General features: G+C 36.7%; 1 protein-coding gene across 8 annotated transcripts in view; it reads right to left on the minus strand.

Moving 5' to 3' along the window:
- LOC119841149 (transcription initiation factor TFIID subunit 4-like) overlaps positions 1-17,366 on the minus strand; it is a 215,303-nt gene that overhangs the window by 135,750 nt on the left and 62,187 nt on the right. For 6 of the 8 annotated variants that reach the window (XR_006275011.1, XM_043494760.1, XM_038368297.2 and 3 more), the window contains one exon: positions 14,373-14,542. Coding sequence is in view for 6 of the 8 variants with exons in the window: in XM_043494760.1 (XP_043350695.1) it covers positions 14,373-14,542 (170 nt within the window). In the remaining 2 variants the exon portion in view is untranslated. The other 2 variants (XR_006275012.1, XM_043494761.1) reach the window with 2 other exon arrangements.

Genomic DNA, 17,366 nt, shown 5'->3' on the forward strand with positions numbered 1-17,366 from the left:
AAGTGTTCGTAGGACTTGGATCTTACACCCAATTCTTCTCAATGGAACTCCCTTTGTAGAATCAGGAAAAAGATTCTCAGGGAAATCAATGGGCATTTTGTGCATGGATTGGTGGCTTTGTCTCACTATTAACATACAAAGCTCTAAAGATTACATGAGGTTTATACAAAGTCCTAGTATTTTTGTAATCATTAAACTGAACAACTTTTTTTTTAATTGAGAGTATGAATGTGTGCTTAAATAAAAGAGGTTACATGGAAAAGTTCACACCCTGAAAGCACTTCTGAATTGCTAATTAGAAAGATAATTTTCATTTAAAAAGGAGGGGACAAGCAAATAAAAACAGGAGAAGTTTAAAAACAAACATTTTTTGTGAAGTGTTCATATTTTTTTCAGCTAAATTCAACAGCAGTAAACCATCACATGTCTAAAAAATTAAGAAGAATCAGTGAACAGTAGTTTTATATTGATATATACTTCTGTTATTTTAATGATGTGATTTAAAATGAACTGGCAGTCTTTAGCATCACCCTTGGCTTTATGTCAGCAATGGGTTTGGTTCAGTCAATCACTGACATTACTAAAACAGTGAGCTGCCATTCACCAGCAGGGGGCACTGCAGTGATTTCTTTCTTTAGGCTATAGCACAATAGAAAGTCGGTTGATTAAAAATGCATATTTCAAACAAAACTGTCATGATATAAGACTTACAACAACCATCTTCTAACAAAATGGTTTGGCATTTTTTCCATATGTACCACTATATAGCATTCTCTGCTACACAAAATTATTCATATATCGAAAATGCTGAAGTAATACAGCCCAAAGTGAAAACTGTTTATGAATTCTGTTCCTAGATACGGCTATTGTAACTGAATTTAAATTAAGCCATATGAAAAAGATTGTTTCCTGCAGCCTTTTCTTTCCCTATCTTTTCTTCAAGTTTTTGTACTGCAGTGTCTCTTTAAATCTGTATTTTATTACATCACTACAGTACATCATTCTCACACTTCCCAGAGCTGAATTCACTATGTCAACACATTTCTGATATTAATTTTTTTTAAAGACACTTTGAAGTTCTCTCAAGGTTAGCTTACGCTGACAACTGTTTCACACTGTAGGCGTAACCATAAGGAAGTTAGCAATATGTTTATATGTTTTTGAATTCATCTTAGCTGTGACACTAAATTTAAAAAAATTCTCTTGGCCCTTCATTTATTCTCTGACCTACATGTGGAACTAAAATTACTGAGAGCTGTACATGTAACTGAAGGCAGAATTGGGCCATTTGATTCTGTTGATGCAACCCTTACTCATGCAAATAAAGGCTATGTCTACATTAGAGACCTTGCAGGAGCATAGCTGTACCAATGCAGCAGTGCCACTGTAATATTTCTTATGTAGCTGCTCTATGCCAAAGGGAGAGAGCTCTCCTGTCAACATAATTAAACCATTCCCAATGAGCGGCGGTAGCTATGTCGGCGGAAGAAGCTCTCCTGCCGACATAGTGCTGTGAACACTACGTCTTATACTGGCAAAACTTATGTTGCTCAGGGTGTTTTTTTTTTCACACCCCTGAGCAACATACGTTTTGCCGACGTAAGTTTTAGTGCAGATTTGTCCTTTGTCCTTGAAGTCAATGGGAGTACCCATGGATGTAACTATTTGAGTGAGGAAGATTCGACAGATCAAACCCTTATTAAGCATATACCTTATACAAATGTATCTAAAATTGTCAGTCAATAAAAAAATAAACCTAGTCACAACTAAAAGGATCTAGTGGAGGGATTCTATGAGAAAAAAATTCTGTTAGACAACCTAGGGTTTGGGTGTTTTTTTGTTTTTGTTTTTTTTTTTTGAGAAACAATGTTATAGCAATAATATGTCCTTGAATTTCAGGATTAGTAAAATCACAGTTCCCATTTTCCAGGGCTCTAATTCCAGAAATATGACTATCTTGCTCTAATAGTCCTGCGGAAGGATCATTAGGGAGAGGGATAGCTCAGTGGTTTGAGCATTGGCCTGCTAAACCCAAGGTTGTGAGTTCAATCCTTGAGGGGGGCCATTTAGGGATCTGGGGCAAAAAAAAATTGGGGATTGGTTCTGCTTTGAGCAGGGGGTTGGATTATATGATCTCCTGAGGTCCCTTCCAACTCTGTGATTCTATGATCAAAATGGCATTTCTCAATTTTGAACATTTTCATTCGAGCAAAATAAAAAATTAGGCACTTTTTTCTACCCATATAGCTCTTGGTTAAGTTTTTCATTACAAGAAAAAAATAGAAATGCAGCATAGGCTTTCCATAAGCTGAATGCAATAGCACCAAACAAAGAGCAAAAAAAAGACCAGAAAAAAGTCATTTAAAAATAATTACAACTCAACTTGTCATCACATAACCACTGTGATGTCACAAAATCTCTCTTCCCACTCTAGGTCCTTTTAGCAAAGAAACATGAAATGGAGCAGGATGGTTGAAGTTCTGTTGGGATTATAAACCAAAAGCTGTGAGCATACCAGTGCTGGGAGGCTACATAAAGACTCTGGCTCCTTGAATAAAAATGGAAGAACTGCATGATTGCAAATATGCTTCTCAATAAATTGTACAATTTTACACACACTAGGCAAAGAATAACCTGGTCATTATGAACTTTATATAAAAAGTCATGCATACAGCCCCTGCCAATCTCTTCTCAAGGTTCACTTCTGCTGTAATGCTCTAAAGAAATCAACCAAGTAATGGCTAGGATGAGGGGCAGATAGAGGTAACTGACTCATTTTATTTATAATTTTTGAAAATGCAATAGTATATATATGTAAAAAGAAAAGGAGTACTTGTGGCACCTTAGAGACTAACAAATTTATTTGAGCATAAGCTTTTGTGAGCATAAAAAGCATAAGCTTTTATATATATGTGTGTGTGTGTGTGTAAATATATATGTATATTGCATGTATTTGATTAGATGCATCTCTCTCCTGCACCATCCTTCATATATGTCTTATCTTTCTTAGACTGTAAGCTCTTTTGGACTCTGACCATACTTCTACATATGCTTAGAGACTAACCTTGACAGTGGCACCTTGTCACCACTACAATGTAAATATTAAAAAGTACTCACATCTTAAACTGGATGCGTGCAAAGAGAGAGGAAATTAATATTAAAAAAAGAGTTAACCCTTTTGTTTACCAATGGATTTTCTCTTCTTTTTGTTGAAAAAGCTGTTCTTTTCTTTTATTCAGAAGTGGAATATCCAGCCATACAGATTAAAAAAAGTTTAGGAACAGAGTGACTTTGCTTAAATACTGGTAGCCCTAATATTTTGGAACGTCTTACATATAGCTTGTAGCTTTGTGACCAAAAGACTGCACATATGGTAGTGGGTGGATGCAAAACACATACAATTAAAAATTCTAACAACTTTAAAAGATTGATCTGTAATTTAAACAAGTATTTCATTACAAGCTGCTTTGTTTTTACATTTGCTAAAATATATGGTGTACTTAAAAGCTAACATATTTCTAGGTCTTTACAATAACCTTACCAATCCTGCAATTTCTCTAGACCTGCTGTGAAGACGTAGAGTGGAAGAGCATCACCAAGGATATCAGTGGAGACTGAGCTGGAGCAAAGTAATGCTCCAAGTTACAACCTTGGCAGATATCCCACTTGGATTTGAGTTTCTCATATTTTTCTTACAAGGTTTAGTGATAGTCAAAATCACGTTCCTCATCCATGTCTTCTTAGCCAAACCTCCATTGCACCAGATCTGTACATGAGGCATTAAATAACTGGTGACCAACTGCCTCAAAAGTGTTATTTCATGTAGCAAGAAACAGATTCTCCTTGCTCTCAGAGCAGCCAATAAATGCAAATACTAAACTCCAAGGGATGTCAGACTCGTATACAAAAGAATGAGAAGATTTTCACTTTTAGCAGGTATATATTCCGTATAATGAGGTAAAACCAGTGGTGTAAGTATGGTGGTACGTTCCAGTACACCGTACCAGTAAGATATTTATAGCTGGTACGGTGTACCGAAAAGACACAGGAGGAGCCCTCCCCCATCGCAGCGGGAGGAGAACAGAGCCTCGTCTCCTCCTCCCCCCACCCCCAGGTAATGTGGAATGGATGTGGATCATGGGGAGATGACGGGGAGAGCATGCGTGTCCCGGGCTGGGGGCGGGAAGGAGTCACATGCGGGATGATGTGGGGAGGTCACACGTGTCTCCCCTTTGTATGCCTCTCATGAGTGCAGTGTACCGGCAAGAAATGATTTCTACTTGCACCATTGGGTAAAACGACCTGGTTATATATTCAAATGTGTTAAGATCAAACTATGGTTCAACCAACATTAACTCAAAACTGTAAGATGTAGCAGCACATGCACAGCAAGTATAAAGATTAGAACAGATCTTGTAAAAAAAATAACCTCACACTTTTTGTATAAGAGAGTTTATATTAATGTTAATTATGTATGATAGGCCTCAAGAACTCAGAATCAACATACAGCAATCTTATCCCGATACTGACATATAAGTCACTAAATGTGACTGAGATGTACTGTTTTTACAAATGTAAGTGCCTCAGAATTTTTACTGATAAATTTCAGGTCATGAGTAATGAGAATTTTAAAGATTACCACTGTCTATCTGCTTAGATATACTGGAAGTCATAAGGTCTAACAGTTTTGTTATGATTCAACTGTAATTATTTTGTTGACAAAACTATAAGCTAAAAGCTTCAAAAAACTTATATTTTCTACTATTTAAAAATGCTGAAAAGAGATGCTATATTAATCTTTTCAGATAAGGTTTTAAAAAATCAAAAGCTATTTTAATAATTTATACTTTAAGAGGATTCATAGGAGTGAGATGCAAGAGAAAAAATGTTTTTATTTTCAAAACATCATGTATGACCTTGGTTACTGATGTGATAAACTATTGAAAATCTGTAGTGTTTTTGCATATTTAAGTTACAAAAAGACAATCTTAAAAGAACAAGTTAAAAACGATTTAGAACATCAAAATGCATTTAGGACTAGGCTCTGTCTGGACCTTGCATAGGTGGTCTAGGAAAGAGCACAATTACCCTTCTTCTATTTGAGCCCTACACAAAGGTCAGGCACAACTGCAGAGAGCACTCTGCCAGCACCACTGCAGTGCTAACCATTCAAAATGTACTAGGTTTAATTCCTTTTTTCATAGAATTCCCTCTTCCACAAACCTCAATCTTCCTCTTGCTCTCCTTTAGACTTTATAGTATTAGAAAGAGAGAAAGCCCAGAATGTATTATATGGCTATACTATATTAAGCTCAATGGTCCATCTCCTACAGAATACAACCAGTTCCCAAACACTATTGTGTTCATAGATAAGTAGAGAAAACTGTTTTGGAGAGCAGGGACTATCGCATGCATTAGGGAAAGAACAGATTGTTAACACAAGGGGTTCTTAATCTGTCTCACCACCTTGTAATTAGCTCAGATACTCTGATTATCATCTCCAGTCCTGAGGAAACGCTCTGGGAAGCTCGAAAGCTTGTCAATTCCACCAACAGAAGTTGGTCCAATGAAAGATATTACCTCATCTACCTTGCCTCACTCATATCCTGGGACCAATGTGGCTACAACAACATTGCAAGGAACGGGGGAGGCTTATCTAGACCAGTAAGATGATTGAGATGCAGGGATCTAATAAGCATGTCTATGGGAGACAAAAAAAGACCTAGTATCTGGACAGCAAAAGAGGCTGCCAGTCTGACCACAAGGTTTGCTTTTTTCCCTCCTCTGTAACTAAACTTATAAAGCCTTGTCTCAAGTAGTTTAAAGAGAAGTGTAAATCTAGATGTGCTAAACAAATAGTTCTCTTAAATTCATTTTCTCTCTTTTTAATAAATCTTTTTATTAAGATTTCTGTTAAGTAATTTCATGCAGATGTCACCAAAGAGAAAAGATTCCTTTGTGTGTTTATGATGGCTCAGTTGCTATGGAGTTAGGTAAAACAGGCTATTAGAGGGACAAGCAGGAAAATCAAAACAACAACATAGATAAGAATCCTTGAGGAAACAATCGGAAAATTGTTAATTGTGGAATATCCACTACTGGCTCCATCCAGGTTAGAATGGTTTATTCTTCCAAGGCTAATCCTGGGCTCAAAGTAGGATACTAAACCATTATAGGACCCTGAGCCAAAAAAAGGAAGGGCAGGGAGATTGAGTGAATTGAGACAGGTGACCAGGGAGTGTCATTGAGTGCTGACACAGATGCAAAAGTCACCCAGATTGATCAAAAGTCAGGCTCTGCAGCAAGTAGGCTGTAACTTGGTTCCCTAGAGAATGGGGGACAGCAAGTCTAAGTCATGTCTACCTAGGGGCTTGAAGGGAATGCCAAGCATAGGCAAGATGGTATGTACATAGGCCTCATTTTACATCAATTTCTGATTGGTGTGCACCTTTTGGCACAAAAATCATACTTTGTTTTGAAGAAACTGCACGCGTCACTGTATACTATTAAAGGCTCCCAAAGGGAAACCCTTCCAGGTGCTAAACCCGTTAAGCCTGGAAAGTACCAAAACTGGCAATATAGAATATCCCAAAGACCCAGTCAGAGGGTGGTTGCATTACAGGATCCCAACCCAAAGAGAAGTGGAGGCACAGGCCTGTCATTTGAAATGGGTGCACTGGGATGACTGCAAAATGATCCTGAAAGGCGCAGCCTACCTAGGGACAATGATGCTAACTTCTAAAACTACACCCATCTATTGTGCATGTCTAATATTGGAGATAAACTTGGCAAGCCAAAAAACTTTTCATTATGACCACTGAAAAATTTGTCAATGAACCCCAGTTTAATCTGGTTTCTGAAAGCAGTAGAAGCACGATATGTAGTGGTCTAAGAAGCCTAACCGTTTTTTTTAAACAAATCATATGTTTACATTCCCACGAGTGCAGCATGAAAACCTCATGTCAGATGATTCAATACTGAGAGGGAGAGAGACAGACTGTGGAGAAGCCTTTAAGACGAACTACAATGATTTCTGGAAAAACATTGCAACGTTAGTATGATCAGCAGAATGGCTAAATAAACATTAGCAGTCACTTAACACATTTTAGAAACTGTATTACCTTTCCCTTTTTTCCTTTAAAGATCCTTGATGTTGCTGCTCATTGACCAATGACTTCCCCCTCCACAAAGATGTCCCAGCATATTTTGAGAGTTGGTGACGTTAGTACTACCACTAGAGCATGGAGTCTGCCTATGGGGATAATGCAAGTCAGCTTTATTGCAATATTGAATGGTTCTCTGAGGTTTTCTTTTTATTGTTCTTATTTTACATCCTATCTTTATACTGACAAGCTATACATGAGGTGAAGAGTACCACCAGGATGAATCTTTGGGAAATACTGCTTCAGCTTAACCCTCCTTTGCAAATATCATTAAATTCAAGCCATTCACAGGCAAACCATTACTTTGAGGCAGCAGGTGGTGTTGTGGAAAGCCATGAAGGCTAGAACCATCCTCCAGAGATAGCAGATCTTTAAGGAAGACCATTACATGGGATTCATAAAAAAGCATGTTACTATGCTGAAGACAGTACTTTAATTCTCTATGTGTTTTGGGGACTAAGTAGTATGACCAGTTTCTCAGTTCTATTACAATAAAATCCCACCAAAAATAGTAATTATGACAGTAGAGACCAGCTGCATTTTATTTATGAATACTGATGTTCTGAACAAATCTAAATTTCAGCTTATTTTGAGGAACTACGTTTTGGTGGAAGAACATCAATACTGGTATGTAAGTTAGCCTTATAATGTGCAAGTAGCACTGCTGAAAGCGTAACAGAAGCTATGCTGTGTTGTTGCACAGAAGAACAATAAAAACGAAACCTTAGAAATACACAAAAAATATTGAACAAAAGCGATCTTACTTTTATAGAAAGGCAAACTCCAGGCTCTCTAGTAGTACTGATGTTACCAGTCCCATGCATGCTGGGACATCTTGTAGAACAAGAAGTCTAATCGTGGATCTATTAAAGAAAATAGAAAATTTAACAGTTTGTTGAAATGCCTACTAATTATGCTTATTATCAGCAGCACTGCTAAATAAGATTAGAACATTTTTTCTTTTTTCAAGGAAATAGTTAGAGGTCACCATTTAACAAAATTTGGTTGCCCCAAAATGTCTGACATTGTCAGATGCAAAAAAAAAAAAAAAAGAGTAGTCTCTATAAAACAGGCACAATAAACACTTTTGCTTGTCTTCTCTCAACACTAGTTTTGAAGATCTGTGCATGCATGTTAAATATGTAGAACTATTGCAAAATTTCTAATCTGAAATTTTTAGCAAATTAATTCAATGAGATAATTACCCTTTTACTTCCATTGACAGATCTGTGCATTCCCTAACAGTGATATGAAACTAGACATTTCAAACGCTAAATTCATATATACAGCTACCACACAGTCTATGTCATGTCTCTACAAATGACATATTAAGGATCCTTTATGGCGCTGGAAAAGGTTCCCAGACTTGGCATGCAAACAACCTTTCAAATTAAATGATACGATACCCACTACAAAACCTCTTGCTTAAAAGAGGCAGCTGGGATCAGGGAATTTCACTCATGGGATCAGGACTGCCCATGTTGTTAGAACAATAGATGACTCCACAAGGCTATGCTTGAGGAGAACTAACATTTCATAGGCACATTATGCAAATGTTAAAACTACCTCCAAAACAGTCAAGGGTAATTTCCCACAGATATGCAGGGGAGGGGAGGGTCATGACAGAAAGATGCTGGTAGATAAACTGATATGGAAAGGAACATTTCTGTTTGAAGGCAAATCAGTTCAAGAATAAAAAGTTCAAGTCCAATGGTGAAAACAACAAAATCTTTTCAATGTGATAGAGGAAAGCAGAAGCAAAAAGTAATACGCAGAGTTATCTGATGGGCAATCACATGGCTCAAAACATGAGAACAACAACTATAATCTAACCAGATATAAAAGCCATTAACAGTAAACCAAACACAGACATAAAGTATACTTATAAGTTACCACTGCTCTAAAAAAGCATCATCAATAGTACAAGTATCATCTTAGTCAAACACAAATGTCACTGTTGATAAACAGGCAGACAAAACAATGATGACAGAATGCCTATATTTATTATTTATTAAACTAATAACAAATGCTCAGAGAAAATAAGACAGAAGGCTCTAAACCTATTGGAATGCTCTTCATGGAACAAGGCCAATCAGATTTTCTAGGCAGTTCTAACACAATATCAAATATCCTCTAGAGCATTCAGATTATTTGTTTAAAAAAAAAAACACACACAAAAGCACACGCACACCCACATGCAAACAGCTGTTTTACTCTGTGATGCCATTACTGTGTATCTCCAGAATGTAGAATCCTATAAAAGCTTTTAGTTCTCAGATTTTTCTTTGTGTGTGTTGTATCATGCATTCATGCAGTAGGCACAAGAACCAAGGATGTGTTTATGAAGAATACTTATTTAGACAGAAGAACAGTCAATATTCTGGCAAACAGAACTTAGAGATATCATACAAGAAGAGTAAGAACAGGGTATATCTAAATTATGTTGAACCTAATCCTTGCAATTTTAATATTGACAAACAATGGCTTCAAAGTATCACACAGAGCTACTCTGCAGACACTATGTTTAAGAATAACCTATGGCCTCCTACTATCTTGGCCATTAGAACTTGGACATATTAAAGAGATGTATTTTCAGATTTCTTGAAGGCTATATTTCCCTGCCAAGAGATTTATTTAGAATAAGCAAGGTGCTACAATACTCATGTTAATAGGGAAAATTAGGTACATTGTGTCATGTCAAGTAAGAGTTTTCTTTGCATAAAACAAGGAGGTGTAAATATTTAATCACTGATCACCAGACAAATCTTTAAGAAAAATTAATTTCATAACTCAAAATTAACAATAACTTTGAATTAATGGGGGATGAAAACAAAGCTATCATGATTCTTTAATAAATATTGAAATAAGGTGGATAGTTACTCTGAATTAGATATGGCTGATAGTAGATTTTACTTTCCTTGCCGCCTATAACAAAATATAAACATATTTTTTAAGTACTTCACACTTTGAATGGTTCTGATTAGCCAACTGCCCTATACCGAGTGAGAGAGGGGGAGAGAGAGAGAGAGAGAGCGAGCGAGCGCAAGGAATAGCATAAGCCAAAGAACTGTATTTCAGGCTTATGTTTCATTATTCTTGCTGTAACTGAGTTATTACATGGCCATGTCAGTCTAACCTATGACATTTTGGGGTAGTCAAAGGAAGAGCAAGATATAGACTATGGTGTCCTTTGGTTGGGTTGTAAATAGAAAAGGAAGTCAGGTGGAGTCAAGACTGAGCTGTGGGAATTCATATTTTCTTACAAATCCTAAGATTACCAGGAGATTGCATTTTGGTGACCTGGAACCCCAAAAGAGGGCTTTTTGAAGACCAAATAAAGTTATAGGGCTCATCATTTCTACAGAGACCAAGTACAGGTGACATTCTCCTAAATAGTTTTTCAAGAAAGAAGGTCTGTGAGAAAAGATTTTTATCCCATTGTCCCATTTAATGGGCTAATGTTAAGAAAAGGAAAATTTAGGATGACTATCGTGATTTCCACAGAAAATGGGATGTTTTAGATTGCAGGTTCCCCCAAAAAACAGTAGGGATGGGAACCAATTACTAACAATATTTATAATTAGGCCAGATGATGCACTACAGAATGAACAACTGCACGATCCTGCATTGGCAAGAAAATGTTGCCTCACCAGGTTTTTCCACTCATGTACAGCTTTTACAATCCTTCAAGTTTTCTTGAAGGCCCATTAAGTTGTGCGAAGAGTAAGGTTAATGCCTCTTTTGTTTAGCCATTGTTATGGTCAAGTCATATATTTTGTACGACTTCTGATTTACCTTTCATGGTTCCTACTGTGTATGCAGTTCTTATTTTGTTACTGTGGGTTAACAGTGATCATGGATGTTCTTTGCTTCCCTTCTCTTCTTGTAGCTTTTCCCTTTTGTCTTAGTTTTAGTTGTCAATGTATATAAACAAATTCTTCTTTTGTTTCACCCTTCATTTGTGTCCTCTTACCTTCATTAAAATGCAATATAAAATAAACTGCAGTCTAATTTTTTCTGCCCTCACAATCAAGCAGCAATTATACATAAGATGAATCAAGGTGATTCTATTTTTTACCAAAACTGCTACTAAGCAAAAAGAGTAAACTCACTCTTACAATTATCCACTTAGGAGCTGTGACACATTATGTATTATGGTCCTGCCAGTTTACTGCACAACAGAAACTCAATTCAAACAATGTCCATGTAACAGCTACTGTTTAAAAGCTAGTAAAGCTAAGAAATAGTCCCTATCCACCAAAAACTAGTCAAAGAACAACTCAAAATTTAAAAAAACCAAAAAACAAAAAAAAACCCAAGCACAAATTATCCAACTTTATTGTCTGTGTTCTCTCCCAAATGAAAACTAGTAACTATCACTATTATTTATTGGGTCAGAGTGTTGTGTGCACCATTGTGTTGTGCTGCCACGCAGAAGAATCAGGTTTTAAACTTTATGATTCTGGGTAAAGCAGCAACAAAATACATTGCCTGGTGCAGAAACATTCATTCTTGATTTTGAATCAAGACAGAGGTTGAATCATCACAATCCTTGCCTTCATAGATGAACAAATGGCAACAATTACTAGACAAAGATGACAAGACACAAAGGCACATAGAGAAGGAAGTAATTTAGGCAATAAACTAGTGTCTTTGCATTAATGCACCTTTCAGCTATTTCTTATATTTAGAAGGATCAATAATATTTATATTTAAAATAAACAATGGACTATAATTCTGTCAAGTTACTGTAGAGATAAGAATGTACAATATTTTAAGAAGAAACCTCTTTTACTATTACTTTGAGGCATTTGGCTGGTGGTAACTGCCAAAGACTACATAGCATCTGCTCTCACTTTAGCAGTTTATATTCTGACTCTAGTGAATGGAAGCATAATCTCTGAAACAGCCTTTGGGGAACACTACTGAGTTTCTCTACAGAGCTCTTGCTCAGAGATAAGAGAGAGCGGGGGATTAATATTACAGAAAACTTGAAAAAAACAGCTTCTGAGACAGGAGTGAATAGCAGTGTCCTGATACTGTACATACCACAGTTCTTTCTTTTACAGGAACATTAGAAAGGTGCCCTAAATACTAAAGTGATTATTAAATATGAAAAGCTTTCAAGATGGAAAAAACTTCCCAATTTTAAGCCATATTCAGATAAATTAATATAAGTGAATTTTATCTTGTTTGTCAATAGGCATAATACAAAAACATGAGATAATAGTGGGTCCAATATCTGAGACTTTCCTTTTCCTAGTGTGTCTAAGAATGTGACAGTCTCCTTTGTTTAGTCCTTGTGTACCTAGGCATACCAACACATGGTCTGTGATACTCATACAATCCCATTATTTTAAGTGCCCCATAGCACAAACTACTGAATTTTGTGTGGTCCTCTGAGAGGAACAAAATCTGGCCACACACAGTAAAAACAAAGCTTTTAAAGCTTCAAACTCAGCTGCAAGAATTCTCTCCTCAAGAGCCATGGATACTAAATAGTAGCCACTAGTGAACCCCAAAGCCACTTTCAAAACTACAAAAGACTTTATATAAAGCCAAAATAAAGCTCTAGAAATAGCAGCAAGAGCTCACTAGGAGCAACCACTCTCTTAGATTCCTTGCTTTTGAGAAGCAAATCCCTGCAGCTGCTTTTAAAAGCTTTGAAAGTTTCATTTTCAATTATCAAAGCCAATAAAGTTTCAAAAAACAGCCACAGGGATTTGCTTCTCTGAGGAGCAAACCCCAAAAGGCAAATGGTGAACAGTGTGCTGTGTTCTGTGGCTCTTAAAGTATGTACAGAGTCTTCTAAGCCCGACACTTCAAATTACAACTCCATGTTGGGCTGCAATTGTTATACCCAGAAGAATTAATTAAAGCTTGCATGGCAACTTTATTAGTGACTTTCCAATTATTTTCATACAGTTTTTAGGTCTCATTTTCTTTGTTTTTTGTTTTGTTGCACTAGTATACAGTACAATTACAGCAGGCCTAACAACGGTGCTTCCAAAGACTTGCACTAAAAGCTTGTGGATTTCATAATCTCAGACAGCAGCCACCAGATTCCCAAAAATTTGCACTATTTTCTTATAGTAACTTCATATGATGACATCATCATAACGGCACTGGAATAAGATAATTGTGGACTTACATGGCATTTATTTCCTCACTACAGCCCCAGTACTGCAAAGGGAATACTTATAGTGCATAAAGCAAAGCACATGAATATGTCTTTGTAAGATGAGGGTCTGTCATAGTGTAAAAGGGTTTCCATACATTTACACTGAATTTACGAAGTATGAGAGTAAAGATAAAATTTCCAAAGCCACCTAAGTAACGTAAGAGCCTAAATCCCACTTTCAAAGGTCACTTGGGCATTGAAGAACCCAAGTCTCATTGAAAGTCAATGGTATTTAAGATCCTAAATCACATTTTAAAATAGGACTTGCGTGGCTTTTAAAACTTTACCCCAAGTCAAAATAAAATTTCGTTTTCCTGACATTTTTAGATTTTATGTGGCCACCACAATTAGCCTAGTTCACACTTAGTTCAGAGTAACATAAACTAAATACTGAGCATAATAACTTGCCACTTTTTAAATGTCACTAATTGAGTGTTTACTTTTTATTTTTTTAATTCTCAAAACTGTTAAAATTTAAGCCCAACTGTCAGTAAAAAGATAATCTATTTTTATCCATTCCATAGCAAATAAAACTACCATAAAATTTTGAAATAGTTATAGATCTTAAAAATTGGATTAATACATTTTAAAACTTATTTCATATGAAAAAAAATACATCCAGGCAAACAACTTGTCTTCTGCTAAACCCTAGGAGTGGGAAAGCAGGAGATCTGGATTCTATTCTTGACTCACTCTCAGACATCTGCTGTGATCTTGGGCAAGTCACTTTACCTCTCTGTGCCTCATCTTGGTCATGTGCAACATCTGAATAATAATGCTTCCCCACCTCAAAGGGACAATGGGAGGTTTATTTCCTTAATATTTGCAAAGAGTTTGGAGATCCTCAAGTAGATTATAATACCAAAGTGTCATTTTGATAGTTTGACACAGACAAGATACTTTTGTAATGAAAAATCCGTATAGAACCTCAATTATATCAATGCTGCATGCTACAGTGTACTGTGTCACTGACTAAAACTGAATAGCTCCAAGGCAATACTACTGAAAGCAAATGACATGCTTCTCACCCATTTCTAGTATTCTTTTATGTAAAGGGATAGCAGCAAGAAAGGGTTCATCTTTACAAGACTGTATCTGGGTTCCAACCAAGTCGGAGTTGGTTGCCATAATTCGGGCACTCTCTTCATTAAGGTTAACTCCAGCCATAGAGGCAACATCATTGATGTCATCGTCATCTCTATAACAAAAGCATAAACAAAAGATAATTTTGCATGAGATACAGTAACTTTTATAAATTAACTGCCTCCCTTAAAGGGAATAATCATGCAATGCTCCTGAACAGAAGAGGGAATCGGGGCCAATTTATTGGCACAGCCACCAGGCTCTACTTTATCGCGAACACCCAAGACTCAGAAACAACTTAATGGAACATATCTCTTTGATCACTCAACATCAGGCAATCTGCAAAAGTGGGGCAACTTGTGTCCAGCAAGAACAGAAACACCCACAATTCTATATGGGCACCTTTCCTTTGATCCGAAGTAGATGAGAAACGTGATAGCCATGACAGTTATGTGACCAGCTGACAAAGGTTAGTAGTGACCGCAGACCACACTCACTTTTCCCCCGTACACTGATAGCTTGGAAGTAGGGGTCAATCAACAACAGTAATAAAACAAACAAAAACCCTATAGACATTGAAACCAAAACACCATATTATTTCAAATTGCTCAAGGTTCAAGAGATACCCTTATTAAAACTACAATTGAGAACAACAAATCTCACAAAAATGCTGAAGAAAAAAAAGAAAACAAACCACACACACACAAATTTTTAGCCTAAAAACCTTAATGCCTGTGATGGAACTGGCACCACTTCAGAGAAGCTAAATAAGATCACATGAGGCTGAAGATCCATTTCTGGCAAAGCCATATGAGCTTAGCTGAATATTGGACCATGTGAAGATAATCACAAACATGAACACATAGTTAGATAAATTGATATGGAGAGTAAGCGAAGTTAGAACAAATAGGCTGGAGGCCCAAATCTCTGATTAGAGTTAAAACACAGGTGCTGACCATAGTACAAAGCGGTTTAGGCTTACTTGGTTGTGTAGTGAATGAAAACAAAGCACTAACTTACAAAGATGCCATACATGAACACCTAATAAGAATCCAGAATGCAGTGAGGAAGAAAAAGACCTAGGGTCATTCTTACAGAAATGGCTCTGAACTATTGTATTTACACTCTGTGGAACACCCTGTATATGTAGAACAAGCCCATGGAGTCTCTAACAAGCAAAATGCAAACACAGTAAAAGCTGACAATTATCAGTGTGTTCCCAAATGATTATGATAAACATGGGATTTTGCAAGCATCTTGCCAGAAAAATTTATATTATGGCAACATCTACATGGACATACAGCCAATGTCATCACATTCACTTCAACCGGGACCCATGGTATATACATCTGCGCCGAAAAATGTGGAGAGCTACAAGTACCTTTAGCATTTTCAGTCTGTGATTCCAGCATTTGGTCTCTCAGAGGCAGTTTCACCTCAATCAAACATTCATTCTAACAGAAAAATAGAGAAAGTATTCCCCATTTCCCACAAAGTTTATAGGATGACATACAGGCAAACAAATTTTGTTTTTGAACCATAAGAAGCCAAAAAAAAATTTACTGGTGATGATTTAAAAACCCTGAGATTGACTCTCTCTATTCAGACAACTGGAATTTTTTAACTGGACAGTGAAAACAACTGCAAGGATCGAAAAAATATATAAATAGATAAGGAACATAACATTTATATAAAAAGGTAAGTCAGAGATGTTACTATATATGACTGAAATGTTCATTGTGCCTCTTGATTAGTCATGTACTGAAATTTAATTGAACATTAACACCAAAGTAAACTGCAATGAATTGTTTTACTATTGCCCTCTACAAATGCTATTTTTTATGATTACTATAGCTTTACCATTTATCACTCAATAAATTGGCAGAATTTTCAAGACAAAACATAATCGTAAGAAACACGTCTTTCCCATTAACTTTAAGGAATGCTCATTTCTTCTTTCTTTCGTGTTCTATCCATGTTCCTCCTTGCCACCTGCGTCACAACTGTAAGCAGGAACTGAACTATTTACCTTACTGTGCTTTATTTATAAGTAAAAATCAAATGTTTTACATAATCTGAGTCCTAATATATAGCCCCTGATTAACATTCTTTCTGTATGGTAGTTTTTGATGATACTGTAACAGCAAAACTCAAAAAAGCCAGAAGTTTTAAAATTCACAAGAAAAAAGCAAAACCTACATGTGAATTTTGCAAGTGAAGAAGTCTAAAGATACCAGTCTCAATAATATGGTCAAATAAACCTCACAAAGCAATTCATTTTAAAAAAAATCTTTTACTTCCATGTTTTTCGATTGAACTTAGCGCTCATGAAAGGTACAAGATACCCTAACGACTGAAAAAATCCCATTTACCCGCAAAATAGATATGGCATCAGTAACAGCAATGTTTCACAAACTCTATGCTCTGTCAGTGTTCTTTAACCCTGTTCTGGTGGACACACCTTACCATTCACCCTTGATCTTTGTCTTCTCTTCTGAAACAGTCAAATATAAGGGGTAAGAGGATTGATGTGCACACTTTTCCACTGAGAAATGAACTGAAACTGGCAGCTCATTTCTTTGCCACTGGACTGCAGTTCAGTCTTTGGCCAGGCATCCACCATCAGACTACACTTGTATCACTGAACTGCATATAACGGCAGGTCATATGACGGCAACACATACAACAGAGTTGCCTTCTGAGTGTATGTGACTCCACTTGGCTTGATGCCCCTGTGCACAAGCAGGGGGATAATGAAGTAAGATGTGCCTAGGTGGGGGCTGACACCAGAGCACATAGATCAAGGGGATCTACCACCCTGCGTAGAGTAGAATGCTGGCCATACAGCAAAATCATCCATGGCCCTGAAGAAAGGCTGTGATCTCTGCTGCCCACTGGAGTGCTCCATATCTTATCATCCTTACTAATCTATTGGCGTT

This window comes from Dermochelys coriacea, chromosome 12 (genome assembly GCF_009764565.3).
Source record: "Dermochelys coriacea isolate rDerCor1 chromosome 12, rDerCor1.pri.v4, whole genome shotgun sequence".
Classification (NCBI taxonomy): domain Eukaryota; kingdom Metazoa; phylum Chordata; order Testudines; family Dermochelyidae; genus Dermochelys; species Dermochelys coriacea.